The following is a 21,452-nucleotide window of genomic DNA, read 5'->3' as shown; positions in this document are numbered from 1 at the left end:
CACTGAGTTTCTAGTAGATACACCAACAAAAGGAACTATTATTGGAAAGGGCCAAGTGAATAGTTTTAATCCCCCATTAAAAAATTGTTTTCCATACTAAGCTAACTTTAACTATATTCGATCACTAATAATTATAATCTTAATTGTGAAACATTTGTTACATAAAGGCCTAGCATTTATAAAAGTATTAAATTAATAATTAAAAAAAGAATAGAATTTATTTTTATTGTAATTTTGAAATAAAAAAGTTCTTTATTTATTGTCTGCGAGTGTTACTTTTAATTATGTGCTAAGATAATTCATTCCAATTAAAGATTACAAATTTCTTATGTCTCTTATTTTAAATTTTCAGAAAGAATTTATGAAGGAGACTAGATATCCCAAAAGCTTTCGTCAAATCCTTGTTCTGGTGTAAAGTATTCATCTGGGCCGACCTCGCGAATAAATTTAATAGCATCGAACCATGTCAAGTTCGTTTCTTTATTTTCTATAATTTTACTGGACTCTGTAATACTTGGTATATTTTTGATTTTCTTCGTTCTTTTTGTTTTCTTTACTTTTCTTTCGCTGGTAGTATCCGTGTTTTTAACTTTTGTTTTTCTAGTTGTTTGCGATGACTTTTTAGTTTTTTGCTTATCTACGTTTTTCGTTTCAGACTTTTTAACTTTCTTTTTTTTTCCTTTTTTAGACGCTTGGCTATTATTTTTCTCATTTTCACATTCTTTAAAGTTTACTTTCTTGTTATTTATGTTTTTTATATTCTGATCACCGTTAAGTTTGGATATTTTATTAGAATTTACAATATTATTTACTTCCTCTTCACCATTGTGTGGCATATTGTTACAAATTGGTTGTTTAAAACTAATTTGATCTGTTATAACAGGTACAGTGTATGAATTTACATTTATCCCACTATAAAATTCATCACCATTATTATTAATAACTTTTTCATTTATTGGTATATTACAATTCTCATGCGATTCTTCTTTATTATTGTTTGACACTATATTTACTATTTCATTAATTGTTTTATCAGCTACTTGAGAGACATTATATGGTTTTGACATTAAAAAACTGTTTTTTGGTACGTTTTGGCGTTCTTCGACAAAACTTGGTGAATTTGTAACTAGTATTGTGTTTACATTGTCATTTAGACTGACGGTTAAATCTTGATCTCCGGGATCGTTTAAAATGAATTCGTTGTTTAAATTGTTATCTGTAGTAACATCTTTATCAATATTATTTACAAGACTATCGTTATGTTCATTTGGAGAAAATATATGTGGTGATGGAATTTTATCTGATATTGTCTTTTTTATAGATTCATTATTAACATTTCGTTGGCAACTGATGTCATCATCGTCTTTGGTGATATCTTCATCATTTGAAATTATTATTTTCATAAACTTCGTTAACTTTTCGATTACCTTTTATAAAATTGTGTAAAATTAATTTTTTGAACAAAGAGTATATTTCTGGCGAAAAAAATTTATGTTTCTATTTTTTTTAAATAATCATTATTTATTTAAATCAAAGATATAATAAAACACAGATACGGTTGGTTGTTGAATTGTTAAAAAATGGAGAACCTTTTTTATGACATTTTTAGTAATATTCTAGATGGACATAAGAAAGTCTTTATATTCTTAACTATAGTGTGATCCTCTAGGAAAAATAAAAAAGTGACTTCCGATTACAATTGTTCCTTCAGCTTGGATAGGCTTAGGAGGTAGATTGCTGATTCCATTACCGAAAGGCTAATTCTTGTGAATTATACAAAATTCATCATTCATCTGTGATTACTAACGATTCTCTAGTTAAATGCTCGAAATACTGACATTTGGAATTTAATCTAAGAAGAAGTAACTATCCCATCTGTGAAACCTTGACTGTAATGCTACCGAAAACGTTGTACCGCGATTTAGGTATGCCATGCAGTGAGACGGGGGAAAATCGACCGTTCATTCCGTCGCACCGAGGACCTAGTGTTTGGAATTATTAAAATAAAAAAGTAGAACCCATAGTTACATGAGATCAACCAAACTGCACTGAACTCTCATGGAGGATAGCTGCCTATATTGTAAGTTTACAAATGACGTGGATACTAATAAAATACCTTTTTAGACGAAGGCGCAGTTCACCTGCGGAAGCATAAGCGAATAATGAACACAGTTGCTCACGATGAATCCAAAAATCAACCTTTGTCTAGTTTTATCTTTGGTACCTATGAATTCATCTTTTACCTTTGGGTTAACGTGGCAAAAGTGTTAAAGGGCAGATAGGAATGGGCGTTTTCATTTAGACATATATATTAATTACCAAGAATTTTGAAACCTAATCAACGGAAAATATGTCTTTATGTCTCCCTTAAACTGTAAAATTTAATAATTTCATGGATTTATTCTTTATTAGAGTGGCTCTACAAAGTAGACGGAGGACTGACGGAGGACTTCCGTCTAATACGTTATATAAATACCTTGAAAACTAGACATAAGAGTTTGCAATTCTAGTAAATTATTAAATTAATTTTTAGCTTTTATTATTATTCTAGTAATGGCGGTGGCCTACGAGGCAATACACACCGCCAACTCTGATGGCGATGGCGTAACTAAAGATATGACGCACGGAAGAGGAATAATTTTTATTCATATCTATATACTTACTTGAATATATTCCATATCCCCAGCACATTGAGATTCGTATCTGGATATTTCATCCAAAAACATTATTGCCTGCATTTTAGGTATTGGTTTTTGTTCGTAAATTTGATCATCCACTTTTAAACTTACTTCTATTAATCTTGCTTTTATGAATTTCATCTAAAAATTTAAATTGTTATATAATTTTATCTTATTTTAAAAAAATATAATTATAAAGACCAATATGAAGATATTACATAGGAACGTTTTAGTAAAATAGAACGTTGGTCTTATCTTACAATTTAAAAATAAATACTTATGGATTTTATTAATCGTTGCGTCATTTCTGGCGCGAAAACGTTTTTTATAAAGTATTGTCTTTAATAATGTACGAATGAAATAATTTTCTATGACAACATTTTATTGAATTTTTATATGCTTGAATCAATATATTAATGTAATATTTTTAATTGAAATTATAGCAAAAAAGCAATAAAAACTTATTTACTATTACCAGTTCAATTTTCTTTTTATCACAAGGTTTTTTCTTTTTCTTCCGTAGCATTTTAATAGAAAGAACAATTACCCTTGTAAATAATTAAAGATAATAAATATTTTAAACTAACCTAAATAGTTTTGAAATGTTCCCGCTATTATAATCCTTCTTTACTCCTTTGGAGGCAAAGACATTAAGCGTATTCAACCTATTGTTTATCGGCAGTGTCGATGATAGTGATCCAGATAATGTGAAAATCGTGAAAAGCGATCAACTAAGGAATCGTTCCTCAATTTTTTTCTAAACTGTAAAATATGCAGCGGAAAAAATTTGTTTAGTTTGACATATCGTGAGTTGTATTTAGATCACGTAATGTGAAAGTAAACGTGCTCTTGTACAACTTTGCGTAAATTGTACATTATATGGTTGGTACTAGACTGATTTTTATCAAAGTGTTTTCATTCGGGGGCGTAGCTCAGATGGTAGAGCGCTCGCTTAGCATGCGAGAGGTACCGGGATCGATACCCGGCGCCTCCAATGGTATATCTTTTTGTTTAAATGGTTTATATAATCTACATATAAAATAAATATTTTGTTAACTGTTGGTTGAGTAATTAAAATTACAAATGTTATTATAGTGAATTATACCAATAATTTACAGGAATAAAAATTTAATGGTGTCTTAAATCTCATGTAGCTATCTCGCTACACTTCATACTATCAAGAGTTACTGGTCTGTTGCAGTCGAAAAGAAAAAAAAGTAAAATATTTATATAACATCATGTCATAAGACTTAACAAGCAGTCGCGCCTTACTAACTTTCTCAGTTTACTAGTTCGTACACTGCAAGACAAGTAAAAATGTGATGATATTTACATACATATAGATTTTTTCTGCACCTGCAATAATTTTATAAAAGGTAGTTAGTTTATTTTTCTTAAATGGCAACAAAAAACAGCGTTTTGATTATTAAGTCCGTAGCTCGGTCACTCTTTCGATAACCATCGAAATAAGTTGTCTAGTGGAAACTATGATAGTTGGCCTATAAGAGTATTAAAAGTGGAATAAAAGTATTTACTGTGTTTTGAATTGCAGTTTTTCTGATACACCTATTCGCGACTCTAGGTTTTGTTTGTCGCCAAATATTTGACAGCTAAGGACAGGTATCTGCTTTTCTTCGTGATTTTTCTTTCTGTATGGGAATCATCATAAAAATAGCTGATAGTTGCGTGATAATCCTGACGATGAAACGTTAGGCCAGACTCCATAATGCATTCTCCTTCTTAGTTGGGTGCTTTCAAAACAGTGATGACCATGAGGATCTCTGCTTCCATTGCCCATCCATCTTTAATCTAATCCATTCCCTCACTATATTTGCGATTCTGTGAGGGATCTCAGTCCGTTCAGAACAAAGCTATGTGACATTTGGATCTTATGGCTTTCTTCACAATGACTTTTAAAAAAGTTTACCTGCTATAAAAATAAATACAGATTGGAGGCGCCGGGTATCGATCCCGGTACCTCTCGCATGCTAAGCGAGCGCTCTACCATCTGAGCTACGCCCCCTTGTGTAAACATTTAAAAAACAATAACTGTATGATATACATACCTATTGAATGTACAAATTATAGAATGTTGTATAAAAATGAGTTTACTTTTGTTTCACGCAATATAAACATAACGTACTATATAACAATGCTCAGGAATGCGTTATAACCAATGTATGTTTCCAGCGATGATTTATGTTGTAGAAAGAATACGTTTACACTCTAGGTACCATTGGCAAGCTCACAGATAATCAACGAGCTATGGAAAGGGCTCCTGTTATTTGAAGACCTCTCCATCCACTATCATTTTTTGGGACAGGCACTTTGATTTCACTAAGTTTTATTTATTTTTCTTATATCATTCGTCACAATGTCTCCCATTCTACCTTCTACCTCTTTAATATTTTCTTTCATCCTTTTGTTTACATACCTTGTATGCATCGCCTTCCATTCCTCGCCACATATATTATGATATTACATTTTTATACATTTTATTTTATGTTCTACTTCAAATTTTCTTATAGAATTCTCATATGATATTCCTATAAAAGCATTTATTTAAAATTCTAACTGGAGATGCAAGAAATGTCTTTACGAGATCGAATCACAAATGAATAGATTTTTAGATGAACTAGAGTAACCGCCATAGCCCAGCAAATCGGCAATGTGAAATGGCAGTAGGAAGGCTATAATGCTTCGAAACATCTTCTCGGTCACAGATGACCACTGATCGACAGGCGCAGAGCAGGGTATCCACTTACAAGATGGACAAATGACTTTATTAAGGGCTTCGAAAGATGCTACATGAAAGTCTATTCTAATCGATCCTATTGGTAATCTCTGTAGAAAACCTATTTCCAGCTGTGGACATCTGAAATGATGGTGATGAAAAAATCCAGCTTTTAAAATATTGTATGGATAGTATCTTATCGTCAATACTTAGAAAAGGTGAAAAAAGACATCGTTTGCAAAATACCGGACATGTAGTTTGACTAAAAATATGAAAGATGCGAATATCGCATCATGCTGTTCGTTTCAATGGAACTGGCTGAATTAAATCAATGCTAAGATGCCATGGGAGCAGTATTTTCTACTCAACCTATGAGACTAAATTTGTAGGCAGTTAAATATTAAGACATTTACAGAAAAAAAACATTCATTTTAAACCCCAAATTAAATAATGTAATAGAAGGAACGGCCTTCGATCAGGGGAGCCTTTTGTATAAAGAGGTTCAGAATAAACGTCACCAGCATTCTGTCCAGGCACCCGCGATCGAAAAATAAAAAAAAAAGATTTTAAAATGACAAATATTTAATTTATTTTTATAATCTATGTATTATAAATTTCTCGGCGTCAATATTAGAGGAAGGCCACCTTCAATTGATTGCACGACGTATGAAGTGCGTTTGATGCGAGGATTTCGGATGGACGTCGGGGCCGGCTTTACTGAGAACTTTTGCAAAAGAGCTGTGATAGCGGCCATTGACTGCATTAGAGCTAATCGCGCAGCTAGAAATAAAATTAATGTTAACTATTAAAAAATATTAAAATATGTTTGTCCGGTGTTCGGTGACACGTTTTATAAGAATTATTATATAACATTACTCTTTATAAATATACTAGTATAAATACAATAAATAAATGAATCGTCATGAGGAGATCAGCATGCCTTAGCATAAAAGTTTGAATTTCCGTCACCATGCTGCACAAGTCCGGGAGGTGGATTAGGGCATCTCAACCGTAGAAGCCTTATAAAGCTAATACAATGAATCGTAAAATATAGTTATTTATTAATCATTAGTTGGTTCTTCTCTTTTACTAAAATATTTTTAGTTACGTTCCACTGTGGCAGGTATATCTGCCACAATTCTAGTCATTAGTAAGAAATTTTGTATTCCAATTACATACTATGTGCAGAACTTAAGAAATATAGATATTTTTTTAAATATATAATTTTTTTCAAGCGACTGTTTGTCCATTGGTGCTAAAATCACTCATTTTATTGGAAAAAAAAAGAATCAAAAACTCTGTTCATATCGATCCGCGACAACTGTATTTTTCTAATGTGGCTCCGTGCTACTTCGGCTATTCAGCAAACAATCAAAATTCCAATTTGACGTTTTGACATGATTAAGGAAATAAAAACCGAATCAACGAACGTCTTGAAGGTGGAAAAAGACTATTCTGACTGTTTAAAGAACTCTAAAAAGTGTTATTTACTAACAGTGCGTTTTATCGAACGGAGATGATGTTCTTTTGTTTTGATAAATAATTTCATCTCTCTTTTTGATCACAGTATTATATGTATGTATATAGCTATTAGACTAAGCAGACGTATGGATTTTATGACAGAAGGTGAACATTGTTACATATTGTTTTGTATATTTACAAAACATGTATAACGTGAAACAAAATGCAAACGTTATACTTGTGTACGACCTTTGTTTACCTCATGGTATGTACTTACTATATGCATTATTTAACTTCGTGTTGTTGGTTTGATTGTTTTTAATCCTATATATTTAAATTTTTACTTGTTACTCTGTGTTTGCTTTAATTTGTTACTCTGTGTTTGGCACTAACCGGTCGTAACATAACTCCTGAATATGCCCCGTGAAAGGGTGAAACAGGTTGAGTGATTTAACGGTGGTAGTTGTGTAATTCGCATTGTTTGCCGCATGCGCATTTATCAGCGGGCTGGCGGGTGGTGAACTTTGCACGACTACCACTGCATGTGCGGAAGTGGCTAAATATTGGTCCTTTTCTTACTTAGGATGGACTTCGGCAAAGTAACGCCTGATTCCATTAAATATTTAATTTTTGTTGCATATTCTAGTTGTACTACCACAGATAAATAGAAAATAATAATTAACAAAGGCGCACTAGTGTCCCCTGCGAACTAGTCCAGGTTTCAATGGCCATCGCTTTAGGTAGAGATGCCTAAAAAATGCATTTGGTTCCGGCGAGTCTTTACTTGGGATGATTTTTTTTTAAAACAAATGCCCCTCAGCACAATTTCCTACCTTTTCAAAAAAAATTGCATGCTTTCAAACAAATGTCATTTTTTTTCACTGATCCAATATTTCCCATGATAATACTTTCACAAAAAAATATGATTTAAATTAATCTTTTTAACAACTTACTTATGTTTTCTTTTAACACAGCTCTATAGTTGGTAGTGGCGACCAATATTCTGACTTTAGGTTACAACAAAGTATTAATAACGGACACCTGTTTAAACAATCTTTTTTTATGTTACAAAGCCATGAGTCGTATAATGCGTTTATTTTATGAAATACACTTTTCCCTACATAACATTGCAATATTTCCAACTGAACCATTTCATCACCTTTACAAATATTATCAATAAGAGAGATGACTTTGCTTATTATGATGCTTTTTTATTACCTGTGTGACCATCAACGTCAATGCAACATATGCACAACTAAAGTTGAAATACAACTTCTAACAAGTCATATTGCATTGGCGTAGATAAAGGTATGACGAAAAGAACGGTATAATAAACGAAAGAAAGGTATAAAGCAATGACAGTTTAACGTAAACCTGCAAATTAGTGTGCAGTGTTTCTATATTAAATAAAACATTACCTATACATTTCCTAGGACCATCGCCGAAGGGTAAATAAACATAATTATGACGTTGTTTCACTGCGTCCGATTCGAATCTTTCTGGCTTAAATTCGTCAGGATTATCATAGTATTTCTCATCCATGTGAAATGCTTGGATTGGTATGATAATCTTCACTCCTGGGTCGATTGTCACATCCGTTCCCGGTAAAGTGTATTCTTTAGTACAAACTCTACTGACGTAACCACCGGGAGGTAGGATTCTGAGAGATTCCTTTACTGTTTGCTTCAGATAAATAAGTTCTGATATGGCACCGTAGCACAGTTTGTCATACTTTAATAAAACCCGATCTATTTCGTTCTGGACCTTTCTCTGTACTTCTGGGTGATAAGCTAGTAAATGTAGCGTATAGCTGGTAGCTGTCGTAGATGTTTCATAACCGGCTGCAAAGAATATGTAGACCTGGGCAGCGATACACAGTTCATCTATTTCCAATTCTGCTATTTTAGGGGCGACATCTTCACTTTTATTAATAAAAGCATCTCCAGAAATCTTTCCTAGTTTTTCCATCTCCGTTAGTAAGTCCATAAAATCATTGCGAATGCCTGACTTTAATTCGCGTTGCATTCGAATGTTTCTCCTTATCTGTACAATAGATTCTCTCACAACATCGTTTACCTTATACGATATATAGAAATATCCAAAACCTGGAAATATCTCCTCTATAGTCTTCAGAAATGTTTGCAACTTCGATCTGTGAAAAATCTTTTTGCCAAGTTTAAGAAAAAGCGAATGTACATGATTAGTGGTATCCAATTCAATTCCAAATGCGAATACTTCGATGAATTCTACAATGAATTTTTCTATTAAAATATAAGCGTCTACCACTTCGCCGGAATTAGCCAAAGCGCTACCGACATTTTGCATTCTTTCTGCGCAGTTAAGTAGAAAAGGGAAAATATTTCGCAACTTACTACCCGTGAAAACTGAAGTTAAACTTTGTCGCAGTAGCTTCCAAGAATTGCCATTGATCACGAATAAATTCTTCATTAGTGGTTCATATTTTGGATCACATTGATGCCGTACGTAGAAATTCAGGAAATCTCGATTTAAAATATGCTTAACGATCTCGGGGTCTCTGATTATCAGCTCCGGCGATGAACCACGATAATGACCAACGAATTTTTCACTGGGATATTTGGTATATATATTTCTATATAACTCCGTACTAGTTTGCATTTTTATTATCTTCGTAAGGCGATTTCCGAACAGAGGTACTGGTATATCATGCTTTACATTTCTAATGGACCAGTACATGTAATTCTTTGAATAAATATAAAAAATAATTATCACAATGATAAGAATATAAATAAGCATATTGAACACAAATATAATTTTCGAAAACTGTAGAATTCTTTATTTATGTTTATCTGTATACAAGAAAACAACTGCGACTGACTTTTGATAATAAACTGCAATTTTTCCACGTTTCAATAACACTTGGACTCATAAGTGTAACACTTAAGTAAACATTAAATAATGAAAAAAAATTACTGTCGCGAACTGCGTTATCTGTATCTGCTTAATAGACTCATACCAAAACTATTATCGAATATTGTTCCTTTGAAATAATAAAAGATAAAAAAATTAAGCTCTAGTAAGCAAACAGACGGCTACTTCAGGCTTCAGGGTTCTGTAGTGGAGCGCAGCGTAAAATGTGCGCTCACACAGTGGAGACACGACTTTGTTAAGATCGTCGGAAGATTCTAGATGCAATAGGGGAGGATGATGAAATTATAACAGTAGTATAATTTACATAAGTAATTTTAAAATTGTACTAAAGCTATTATTACTAACGACATAGATGTCACAAGTCGCCATCGCCAACCCATAGAAACTTAATACAATGCATGTACCTCTTCCTAACGTATCTATTGTGGATATACTATAATTACCACGCCTGGCAGGCGGTTCATTGTTTCTGAACAGTGGCTATCCTATATAATTAATGCAAAAAGTGTGAATTTTTTAAGATTTTATCCCGAGAATTGAATACGCGATTTTAGATAAACACACTGAAAATAATTATTTAAACACACTGAAAATAATTATTTATTTTACAAATGTTTAAAAAATACAAAATGTGGCACCGTTTACTTTAATAATGGCAAACAGGTTGTACTTATAATGTATTTTCATTGAGTATGACGTTTTAACTAAAAAATAAATTTAAACAGATAAAAATAATATATACAAATGTACAAAGATAAAAATAAATGTACGTTTTTGGGATTGTTATTGAATTTTTTTTTGTAAAACTTAATCGAATATAAAAATTGTTGAATTATTTACAAAAACTGAGAAATTTTAGAGAATTTTGCAATTGAACACAAATTAATGTTTTTATATTATTTAAAACGTTTTATATGGTAACTTTTTATAAAATTATATATAGAAATAAAATCAATTTTAAAGTTTTGTGCATTCCGCACAGAGATTTACGTATATTAAGTGTATTATAAATTTACATATTTTAATTTAATTTTCTGATATCTTAATATTTAATACAATATAATAAATACACGTTACAGATAATGTGAAGCCAAATGCGTACAGCATTAGACGAAGATGCAGAAATAAAATTGTTAGTATATTTGTACATAAAAATTGATCAATGTAACAATTTAAAACCATGATCACATTATCCGTAACACGTTAAAATTTTATATTTTATACTTCCAAATTACTAATCCATTCGTTGGAATAAAACAATTATTTTTTTTTTTGTTTTGCCGCTGCATATCGTCGTTGTCAATATCTGCTACATGTGATAACTAAGTTATTGATAACTTAGTTATTGAAAACCTTCGGTAATTGTATTAATATTTAATGTACAACCTTATAATATTTGAAGTCAAATAGCAGTAAACTTGTAATAATCAAAATATCGGAATCTTCAAAACTGAATCTAACAGAAATTTATTTGATAGCGATGATGTAGCAAGTTGTAGAATTTTTTTTTTCTAGTAGCAGCGACACCTGTTCTTGGGGCAGCGAGGAGGGTAGACAATGCAGAGATCCATGCAGTACACATCAGCGCCCTCACGACCTTCCAGTTCACCTATAGCTTCGCAAACTTGCCTGCAATAAAAATATCAAATATTCTTTGTAGTTATGAACATGAAAATATATCCTATATTTACAAACGTAAAGGAATCATTGATTCAGGCTACGTTGTTGTTGAAGGTACTAAGCGTCCTCCAGAATTTGGAGGAAGATGTTAAATTGGTAGAAGTTGAAATTTAATATTACAAGACACTTCATACGTCACCTAACACAATTTGCTATAACTGTTTGATCGGAGATCATGACTTATCTTTTTTATGGTGAAGAAATGGTCAATCACCTTTTCTAAAATCGATACAAATTCATCAATTTTCATGATATCTAAATGCCTAACTTCTTTTTACACAGTCTGCGTTTCATTTAATTCCAACGACAAAAATTATAACTGACCCTTTGAATGAATACAATAAAAAATTATATCCGTTTTCCTTGGTGACACCATAAGTGACAACTTCTTATACTTTGAAGATTCTTATGAAATAAAAATACAATTTTCTTTATGTCTTAAATTTGAGGATAAATAAATCCTAAGTGCTATAACTCATTGTTTGTGGCATTAATATTGAAAATCCTATTTATCCAGATGGCCAATAATGTCGTCTTTTTTCTTGTTGAAAAAATATCAATTTACGCACCATAAAATAAAAACAACAATGTTGTATTTTAAAAACCATTACAATAAATTAAAAATAACATTTTTGATTCATGTAGGAAAACATCTATGTGGTTTTTGTAATAAAACTAGACGAACTTACGGGCAGTGACAAAGTGTTTCCGGACAGTTAGGAGGGTACCGAAGACAGTTGGTTTGACACCAACTTTGCATACCCGGTATTACCCGATACCTATCCGATGGCACGCATACTTGATCTCTGTAAAATGTTGCATAAATGTATTAGTATAATTTTAATTAAATACTGTTTATTAGAAAGTCTGTTATTATACAAAAGGAGTATAGATTACCATAACCGATTTTCTATATAAAAATTAAAACATGTCGTTTATTTTACAATTTTCCCATTCTTATATTGATTGGATTTACAAGTGCTCTATTGGAATTTTCACTTTCTGCTCGTTTGTGAGGTTGTAAAAGCTCCAGGAGGTGCGCATTGGGCGGCCCCCGACGTATTAGATCTTTGGCCGATCTTATTTCATATAAAACTATTATTTATACACATGTCATACAAAATTTAACAGCGAACTTAATGTCGAAACCATACTCTACCAGTTCACGATTTGGACGGTGCAGAGATATACTAATGAAAGTCGATTAAATGAGTAAAACTTAGAAATGTTTACGATTTAATAGTAAATATTAAAAGAATATCTATTACGTCGTTATATTTGATCTCTTTGAAAACTGAAAAAAATACAATGATATAAATATATATATATATATTTCACTATTAATTCCTACAGTTGTTACAGTTGCCCACTATCACACCCTATGGGCCCTGTGAAAATAGACAAATGTGAATTAAATTTTATATTTATTGTAAACATATGCTGTCTGCCCTACGAAGTTTCATAACACCGACTAATACACCGTTCACAGGTATTCACGACGTTACGTTTCAAAAAGTCTACATAAATTGATGGTATCCGCGATCTATATTCTAAATACCACTGTCTTTGTAATTCTATCTATCTTTAAACGGAAATTTGTTCAATGGTCCGACAACATGTAAAGATTTCACATGATATATGAACGAAAGATCTGAATGAATGCTCACTTCTTAAAGTCTTCCCCACGACAAGAAAATTTTAGATAAAATTCAAGAACACATGACCGAGTCTAGCGTTACGTTGCGTTCACCAATATTATATATTCACGTTTCGTTACTGTGTACTTAGTGGGTTTACTACAGAACCGCTTTAGAAAGCTTCCTTTAATGGCATCACATCAACGAATATAGTATCAACAAATCAAAATTTAAATAATGAATAAAATAATGCCTTAAAAATATTTCTATAATCAATCTTTCTAAAAGTAAAATCTATTAACGTATTTAAGACCAGAAAATGTCGTCAAGAATTGTACATTCTTTAACCACAAAACTACCAATTTTCCAATATAGTTCGCTATTATATTGGCTAATTGAAACTGTCTCTTATAAAATCGGTTTAGTAGTTTAGATGTATATATTTACACATTTATACACATGTTAATACAAATAAACAACAAAGCTGTACACGTAGTGTGAGTGGGACAATTTACAAAGGTACAAACAATGTTAGTCACATATACATTGCATACACGGTGCATCTGTGAGTGCTAACGGATGCAGGATTTATTCACAGTAATGTACAGTCATTCCGCTAAATACGTATTGACAGGCGCGGATCTTGAACGCATAGGGTGCGCTGATATCAAGCCTTAACGGGGCCGCAATGGTTTTGTACCCGCGGGTTTGATACGAACACACAATGGAAAGTAAACAAAAACTTTACACGATAGATGTAATTTATTACACTTTAAGAGTCAGCATTCAAGATCGACGCCTGTTTTAATTCCTTCCAACACCACGCGGGTGGCCATACACCGAATAATCTGAAATGTACCTAATTACGGGCGGACCTATAAATTCCTCTTCGACGGAACCGTCAATATCATTGCTGAAAGAAAATTTATCATATTTTACAGTGCTGGTTATTCACTTATACGCATATCTGTATGTTTAACACATTCAAACACATTCGTTTTACCTAATAACACGTATTGATGCCTTTTTGTAATCCTTTCGTAAATTTCTGAAATGTTAAGCGTAAATATCATATATATAACGTGTATATTAAAACATATATATATATATATATATTAAAACACTTAATTTAAAACACAGGGTTACCATATATAATAAACATTTAAAAATAATGTACAGACGTTTTATATACGACACGCATATGACAAGATTTTCATTAATGAAGACTGCAAACAAACAAAGTTGACATTTTTTTACACCTTATACTCTAAGTTTTAAATTAATAATAAAGTTGATATCAAAGTTTTTCGAATTTCGTAAATTGGATAAGTAATTGTAAAATATGATATAAAAGACTAAAGTTAAAATTATTTTAATTGATCATGTTTGTTCGCAGACATGAAAATGTACCAAAGATGTTAACATAACTTTTAAAACATTAAAACTGATCTTAAAATTATTCCACCTTACCTGACCACCAGGGGGAATACATTCTGCGGCATATAGAAGTCCCTGTAGTAAAGGAGGAATGGATTATCCCTCCTGAGATCTCCAGCGAAGGCAGGCGGAAGTCCTCCCGTGCTTGTGATGACACTCACATCAGCGCAGTTTCTGAACGTCTCAGAACGGCCACAACCAACGGCTTCCGTTCCGTTAGGGCATATACCCCACATGTTGCCTATTTAATACATATATTTATCAATAAATTCGAATTCAATTCAGGTTTGAATCTATTATATAGCTTAATTTGCAACCTTGGCTACACTGATCTACACTATGGTGACTAGTAAATCATGGAAGAGTAAGACCAAGAGTAAAACCATAAAAATCCAAAACAGTTTTTTTTGTGATCGTTTTTAATAACGTGCTTTGCACAGAGATAACATTCACAAGTGTGTTTAATCATTTAAAATATCGAAAGTACTTATGTAGATTTTTTGAAATTATACCTCTTTAGGCGCGTTGTGGAAAAATAATATAGGTGAAATTTTAAATACGCGCTCATCATTGTAACACGAAAGTAACAGGTCAAGAGATTTAGTATCATACCAATGCGAATTATATATGTGTAATATATGTACTAATAAATTATATTTAATAGTGATTGAAATTAAATATTTTGATTAATTTTAGCGTCAACTAACACGCTTGCTGCAGAACCAGGTCTTTTTGGCCTGGTTTTCAGCTCTCGCTCAGTGCGGGAGCTGTACCTCCTGTTGTTCTTGAGTCATAAAAGAGATAGTAGTATATATAAACTTAATGACTACGATGGAATAAAGACGGTACCAAAAATGACATATTATTTAAATTTTTCACGATCTTATTTGATTTTTCTTAGGAAAACGGCACTAGGTTATAACTGCCTGGTTCGAACTTTATATATACCTATGAAAATATTATTATTTAATACAATTTATACCAAATATTATAAATGATACTTATTTATTATTGGTTATGTAATATTTACAAAATAATGAATTAATTTTAATCAAAATATTTGCAATAAAATTAAGATCGAACCTCAAATTACAATATTAAATACTAGATTGATTATAAAATAAATATATGATAAAAATGAAAAGTGATTATGTTATTAAGAAAATAATTTTAAAAAATTGAAAACTTAAGTTCAATGTTTGAAATCATTATTGAATTTATTTACCATCTTTAAAAATACTAAATACCCTATAATAGATATTAAAAATGAAGAAAATACTTGTTTTAAATAAGCTACTTTTTCTGATTCTTCCATTGAAAGGAAATAAATATTTATTATTACATTTTTCAAATTTAAACTGAACTTTATTCATTGTGTTGACAATCCTTTACCAGCCTAGTATTATTTCATTGCAATTAGTTATGCATATAAAAACTATATTTTAATTATGGCAAATAAGTATAATTTCTCACGCGCATACATACATAAGTAATACACGCAGCCATTTTTTCTTTACTTTATGCTTAACGAACTTTTTGAATAAATTATATGATAAGAGAATTTCAAGAAAAAACACAGGTGGTAATTCTAAATTAGATTCTGTTATTAAATAACATATTGATGTTGTTATTGAAATCGTCAAGTCTATTTTAGAAGCCAGTAAGACTTTAATGTTTAAAAAAATTGCAGGATAAACTTCTGAATTACAATATATTTATTAATGGTAAAGGGATCTTTGTTCGGACCTATAGCAAGAATTTTCGATCTAATGATGCACGCTATGTGCGCTAAAGTCTTACCAGTATAATAAGTCCACTGCAATACACATTGAGTGCAGGTAACGTAGGGTGGTAACCGCACTCGGTACCGGAATATGTCCTTCTTGGCCGTATCCAAAGGGATCAGGAATCTGTCTTCGCGTGTGCCTGATATATACAAAGGGTATCTGAAAATTAACAAGAAATTAAAATCAAAATAGAGAAACCCCTGGGTTCGTGTGTAAGCTAGAATATATTAGGCCGAAAGATCAAAACAGTTGTTTCACAGATAATAAATACTTAATATTTTTTTTATTTCAAACTTTCATGACGTGTCACTGACCATGTACAGAATGTCACAATTTTCCTAGCCATTAAATAAGCTGAACTAAATAGCACAATTCTATTAAAAGTTCACAGCCAGGTCGAACTCAGTTTGGATTCGGATTCATCCTTGGCTTATCTGTGGTCCACGCTAACATCCAAGTCCCATATATACAACATCAACACAACTCTACTCAGGTAGAGCGGTTTACTACGTGCGAACGTCATCGAACAACTGGAAAGCATCTTCCCAGCTACTGTTTTATTTTTAAGTTCACAGAGCATTCCGCTCCGTGAATCCAGTTCCGATGAAGCTTCGAAAGCCCCCGGGCTAATAGCCATCAACTTCAACCGAAACCAAGCAGGTATTAAAAGTTCTACAGTCATTGGCGTTTTACCTGTCAAAACATGATCTAAATGGAAAAGAATTCCTGAATTGTTTTTTATGTTAAAGGTAAGAAGACAAATAAGACGGTTTTAAGATTTAAAATCATCCATGTAAAAAGTAACAACATCAACGTCATTAGTATTTTGTATTGTTTATGATAAATATAATGCTACTATCTCTAAAGCTTTCGCAGCTTCTACTGGCATGAGTTCACGGAACAGAAAATTCTGTGGATGTGTGTGTTTGTTGATGCGGAGGGAATGAGCGTGAGGTAACTTGGTTGTGGAAACCCTGCAATGGCATCTGTGAGAACGTCTTTAGGACGCCTTACAGAGGTCCTGAGGGAGGTGCGAGTAGTTTAGAGTTGTGCTCGCTATGAGAGTAGAAAGTAGGTCTTTTAGTAGGCTTAGAAGAACTCCTGAACTGTTGGGAGGTCTAGGTCACTGTGGAGGTCGATGTTTTCTTGGAACCACCTCACTCTGATGGATAACCGGGTGAAGTGGTTTGCAGTGACTGCAGAGGTTTTAGAGTGGACGCCGGGGCATGTCATTAGTATTGTACAAAGCAATAATTATATATTTTTTATTTAGCTTTATCAAGCAAACATGTTAGAGCTTCTTTGTGGAACGTGTATATCGATGTATCAAATACCCATCTTTGAAGAACTTTCTAGAATGTTTTACATTTTTTCTTTATCAATAAATTTCTGCGCGCCTTAATACCTAGACTAATACCGTTAACATTTCAAAACGTAAAATATACATCCTTAATTCATCTAATATAAATCATAGTCATAATTCAATAACACTTAAAGTAAATAAATATATTATATTAAATTTATAAATAAATTTTCACCTGTCAAAACATTCTTGCGTGGCTTCTTGTTTAGGATTGTTGTTAGGACAAAGTTTCATTATGAACGCGCCGAGGTGATTGGCAGTCAGCTCGATTTCAATTTCTATTTCCTGGAAATAAGATTTAACATTGTTTTTAAATAGTGACATTAAAGCATCCTACTAAAAAATTAATTTATATATTATGGTATTAGTAATAAATATTATAGTAATATAATGTCTATAATATGCGTAGAGAAAAATATTTTGCGTAGCCGGTGATGATTTACGGCGTTGAAGCGACTTATTAGTAACATAGTAGGTGAACGAGTTATGCTAGAAATTTCTAGGAGATCGAAAAAAAACATTCTTAAACGACCGACAATTACAGAGATAGCCCGGCGAATATCCAACTAGAAATGGCAATGGGTAGGTCAAATAACGAGCAGAACAGATAGCCGCTGGAGCTTTAAAGTCTTAGAGTGGGGGACCGAGAAGCGCTATATAGAACCTCCTCCCACATGGTTAATAGACAACCTTGTTAAGTTCGTCAGATGACGATGGATGAAGGTCGCTTTCAAAAAGTCCACTGGAAAACTCTAGGGAAAGCTTATATTGATATTCTTTACATTGGAAAGTATTTCTAAAATACGTGATAAGTTTTTTTACTAAGAGAGAATTGTTATCTTAACAGAACCGGAGAAGTTTTTAAAATACAAAGTCCAACATAATATCGCGTCATCAAACTAAATAAACTTCTTTTTAAATAATTGCATTTCCGATCTGAGAATCTTGAAATCAATAACTCTTAAGACACTGTAAACGTCTAATAGATTCAGGCGTTACTTTGCGAAAGTCCATCTTAAGTAAGAAAGGGACTATTATATAGCTACTTCCGCTAATTGCTTCCGCAGGGACAAATATATATTAGGAAAGTAGCTATATATTAGTCCCTTTCTTACACTGTAAAAGCTATGAAGGTTGATAGAACCAAGTCACTTCGGTCTCTCAAAAAGAAAGCTTAAAATGTCGATCCCGGTACCTCTTGTATGCTAAGTAAGTTCTCTACCATCTGAGCTATGTTATAGTTTTTCACTTAACTAATTCCGGATTTCCGTGCCTTGAAATTCAAAAACTCGTTCAAAAAAGCTGTTAAAGCTATATAAGGTAAACAGAAATACGTGGCAATATCCAATGGTGATGTGGTTACCAAAAGGTTTCTCAACGCAAAGTTTATATTAACAAGCACTAACCTGGCCAACACTGTAGTGCCTGGTGATGATGCCCTTCCCGAACATGCCGCCAGCCTCATGAGGCCGGGGCTCCGAAAGATGCTCTGCATCCCCGCATACACCGCACTTCCCTCCGTTCTGCTCCCACTGGACTAAACGCACTCGCTGTCAGTACGATCCACCACAAATTTATGGGAATGGAAAAAACAATTTCGAACTATGTTTATCTTTATACTCTAAGTGTAAAAGAAGATTTGTTTATAGCAAGTCCTGCATTTTCACTATGATATTTGATTACGATTGGTAGCTAAAATATTATATACAAAACATATGACTCTTCAAATACAGTTTGATTAGTTATGGGTGTAAAAAAATTAAAAAGGCTATACTTCTTCTTCTTTTAATCCGATAAACGCTTATTGCGTGACGTAAGCGTTCTCCAAAAATCGCCAAGATGACCGGTCTTGCACTGGCCGCATCAGCGACTTCCTGCGATCTTTACTATGTCGTTGGTCCACCCAGTCGAGGCCAACTCATAGAGTGTCTAGAAGCTCGTGGCAGGCTTATTTTAACCCACAAGGTTGAAAATTTGGGGTATATGCAAACATTTATTACATATAAAAGATAAATAAGCTGCCCAAAATATGGATGTTCTGGGAAAATTAGGCAGTATTTAGCACAAGTCCAGCCATATGTAGAACACTACAGCAAACTGTAGGATGGATCGGCGAAGTATCACCTCACCAGCTATTAACTCCATACGCAGACGAGCCTAGAACTTCATTGATATCGATGGTAAGCGCTAATCTTCAGAGCTTGCAGCATCGGCCAAAAATTACCAGTTTCTCAGTGTTCTATAGACTACATTTTCTAGAGTATGCTTAGGATGTACCTCAATTAGTTCCCCCATCTCCTTCCTTCCATCACACAACACAACAAGACGCACGGATTCACGACATCCATACATAGTTGAAATATCTTTAAACCGCATTACGAGTTTTGATACTATTTTTATAGTGCGAAAAGTCAAGGTATGAAACAAGCTACGAAATCTTTATTTGCACCTGACTTTAACTTAGGAGACTTCACGTAAAGTGAGAATAGGTTTCTTCTAAGCAAGCATGTAGCGTCATAAACCTCGTTATTCCTTAACATCAGGCGAGACAAACTTATAATGCTTTACCTATAGTTGATAATAATTTCTTATATAATATAAAAAGAATTATAAATAGAAATAAAAATATAATAAAACTTATGGTATATATGCATAGATTCTCTTATAAAACAAATGAAAGACAACATGGTCAATATAACGATAAAAATTCAAAAATAAATTTATATTTTTTAGGAACGTTCTCGGCTGGGCGAGTCTTTATAGCAAATTTATTAACCAATAAAAAATAAAATACTTAAGTAAAGATATTTTTTTAAAATTCAAATAAAAGATTTATGGGTTAATAAGCGAACAGCTCTAATGGCTTTGCCAGAGTTCAACAAACTTTGCATTATTTTCGTATACTTTGGCTTTGAGAGGCAACAGTTCGATCAATAATGGACAAAAAATTACTGAAAATGTTTTCTAATAACGAAAAATTGCTATAAAACACTTATTTATCTATTTAAAATAGATATCCACTTATTTACTGACTCATCACTATATTTCTGAAACAATAAAGCTTTGCTTTTTAAAATTTGGTAGGAATATTTTTCTCACCAAGAAAAGATCTTTTTTTTTTTGCCCACAAAGCATAGAAGTTAGCATACAGCTGATTTTACGAAACTGTTCCGAAGAGTAGTTGAGGAAGCGTTCATTAAGTTCATTAGGATGGGATCAATTACTTATTTATAATTAAAATACATCCAGGATTTAATTCGAATCACTAGGTAATTTCATAAAAAAAACCTAGTAAAACGCATGATATTTTGTAATGTTTCAGATGTGGGACGCTACTGTCTAAGGAATAGATGTCAATGTCGCTAGGAGCGTTAAAAAAGGCATTCTTTTTGGCTATACTCGATGGTGAGAGAGAAATATATTTTTAACGGCCACGCATTTTATAAATAATTATTTTATAATACACGTTTATTTACATTGTCGTCTTGGTTTTGTATTTACCTATGTGAGAGGGCCCTATGGGCTATAATTTACACATTCTTGTTTAGTAACGTGACAAAGCTAAATTATAAGGTCCAAAAGGTCAGATAAAGATAAATACGTCTGAAACTGACCGGCATAGCCGCCGCAGAATAATTCGTTGTCATTATAATTCACAGGATTTGGAAAACCAAAACGCCACATGGAGTTACGCGCCGGAGGGTCCATTAGTCTTCCGTGACCTTCGACACCCCGACGGGCACTGCCTAACATCTGAAAATATAA

At 32.6% G+C, this 21,452-nt stretch overlaps 2 protein-coding genes and 2 non-coding genes across 4 annotated transcripts in view; 1 reads left to right on the top strand and 3 right to left on the bottom strand.

Moving 5' to 3' along the window:
• The first annotated feature begins 3,599 nt into the window (after nt 1–3,599).
• Nucleotides 3,600–3,672, top strand: TRNAA-AGC (transfer RNA alanine (anticodon AGC)). Its single transcript has one exon. It is a non-coding gene; the product is annotated as a tRNA-Ala (tRNA).
• A 956-nt stretch (nt 3,673–4,628) lies between these two features.
• Nucleotides 4,629–4,701, bottom strand: TRNAA-AGC (transfer RNA alanine (anticodon AGC)). Its single transcript has one exon. It is a non-coding gene; the product is annotated as a tRNA-Ala (tRNA).
• A 1,318-nt stretch (nt 4,702–6,019) lies between these two features.
• LOC137930309 (cytochrome P450 6B2-like) lies at nt 6,020–9,660 on the bottom strand. The gene is made up of 2 exons (XM_068773540.1): nt 8,292–9,660; nt 6,020–6,192 (listed from the first exon to the last, which is right to left on the bottom strand). Exons 1-2 carry the CDS (start codon nt 9,646–9,648, stop codon nt 6,020–6,022), a joined length of 1,530 nt encoding a protein of 509 aa, XP_068629641.1. The 5' UTR covers nt 9,649–9,660.
• A 1,482-nt stretch (nt 9,661–11,142) lies between these two features.
• Nucleotides 11,143–21,452, bottom strand: part of LOC137930626 (uncharacterized) — a 79,289-nt gene continuing 68,979 nt past the window's right edge. Inside the window, exons 3-9 of the mRNA XM_068773925.1 lie at nt 21,302–21,440; nt 19,094–19,224; nt 17,863–17,972; nt 16,338–16,483; nt 14,571–14,778; nt 12,153–12,269; nt 11,143–11,412 (exon numbers count right to left, since the gene is read on the bottom strand). Coding sequence (XP_068630026.1) covers nt 11,295–11,412; nt 12,153–12,269; nt 14,571–14,778; nt 16,338–16,483; nt 17,863–17,972; nt 19,094–19,224; nt 21,302–21,440 — 969 coding nt within the window. The 3' untranslated portion in view covers nt 11,143–11,294. The remainder of the gene's footprint in view (nt 11,413–12,152; nt 12,270–14,570; nt 14,779–16,337; nt 16,484–17,862; nt 17,973–19,093; nt 19,225–21,301; nt 21,441–21,452) is intronic.

This window comes from Battus philenor, unplaced genomic scaffold (genome assembly GCF_028537555.1).
Source record: "Battus philenor isolate CCGP_79_NKW_IND1 unplaced genomic scaffold, ilBatPhil1.0.hap1 SCAF_6, whole genome shotgun sequence".
In the NCBI taxonomy this organism is placed as follows: domain Eukaryota; kingdom Metazoa; phylum Arthropoda; class Insecta; order Lepidoptera; family Papilionidae; genus Battus; species Battus philenor.
Note: the sequence above shows the minus strand (reverse complement) of the source record. Positions and strands in the feature narration are given on the sequence as shown.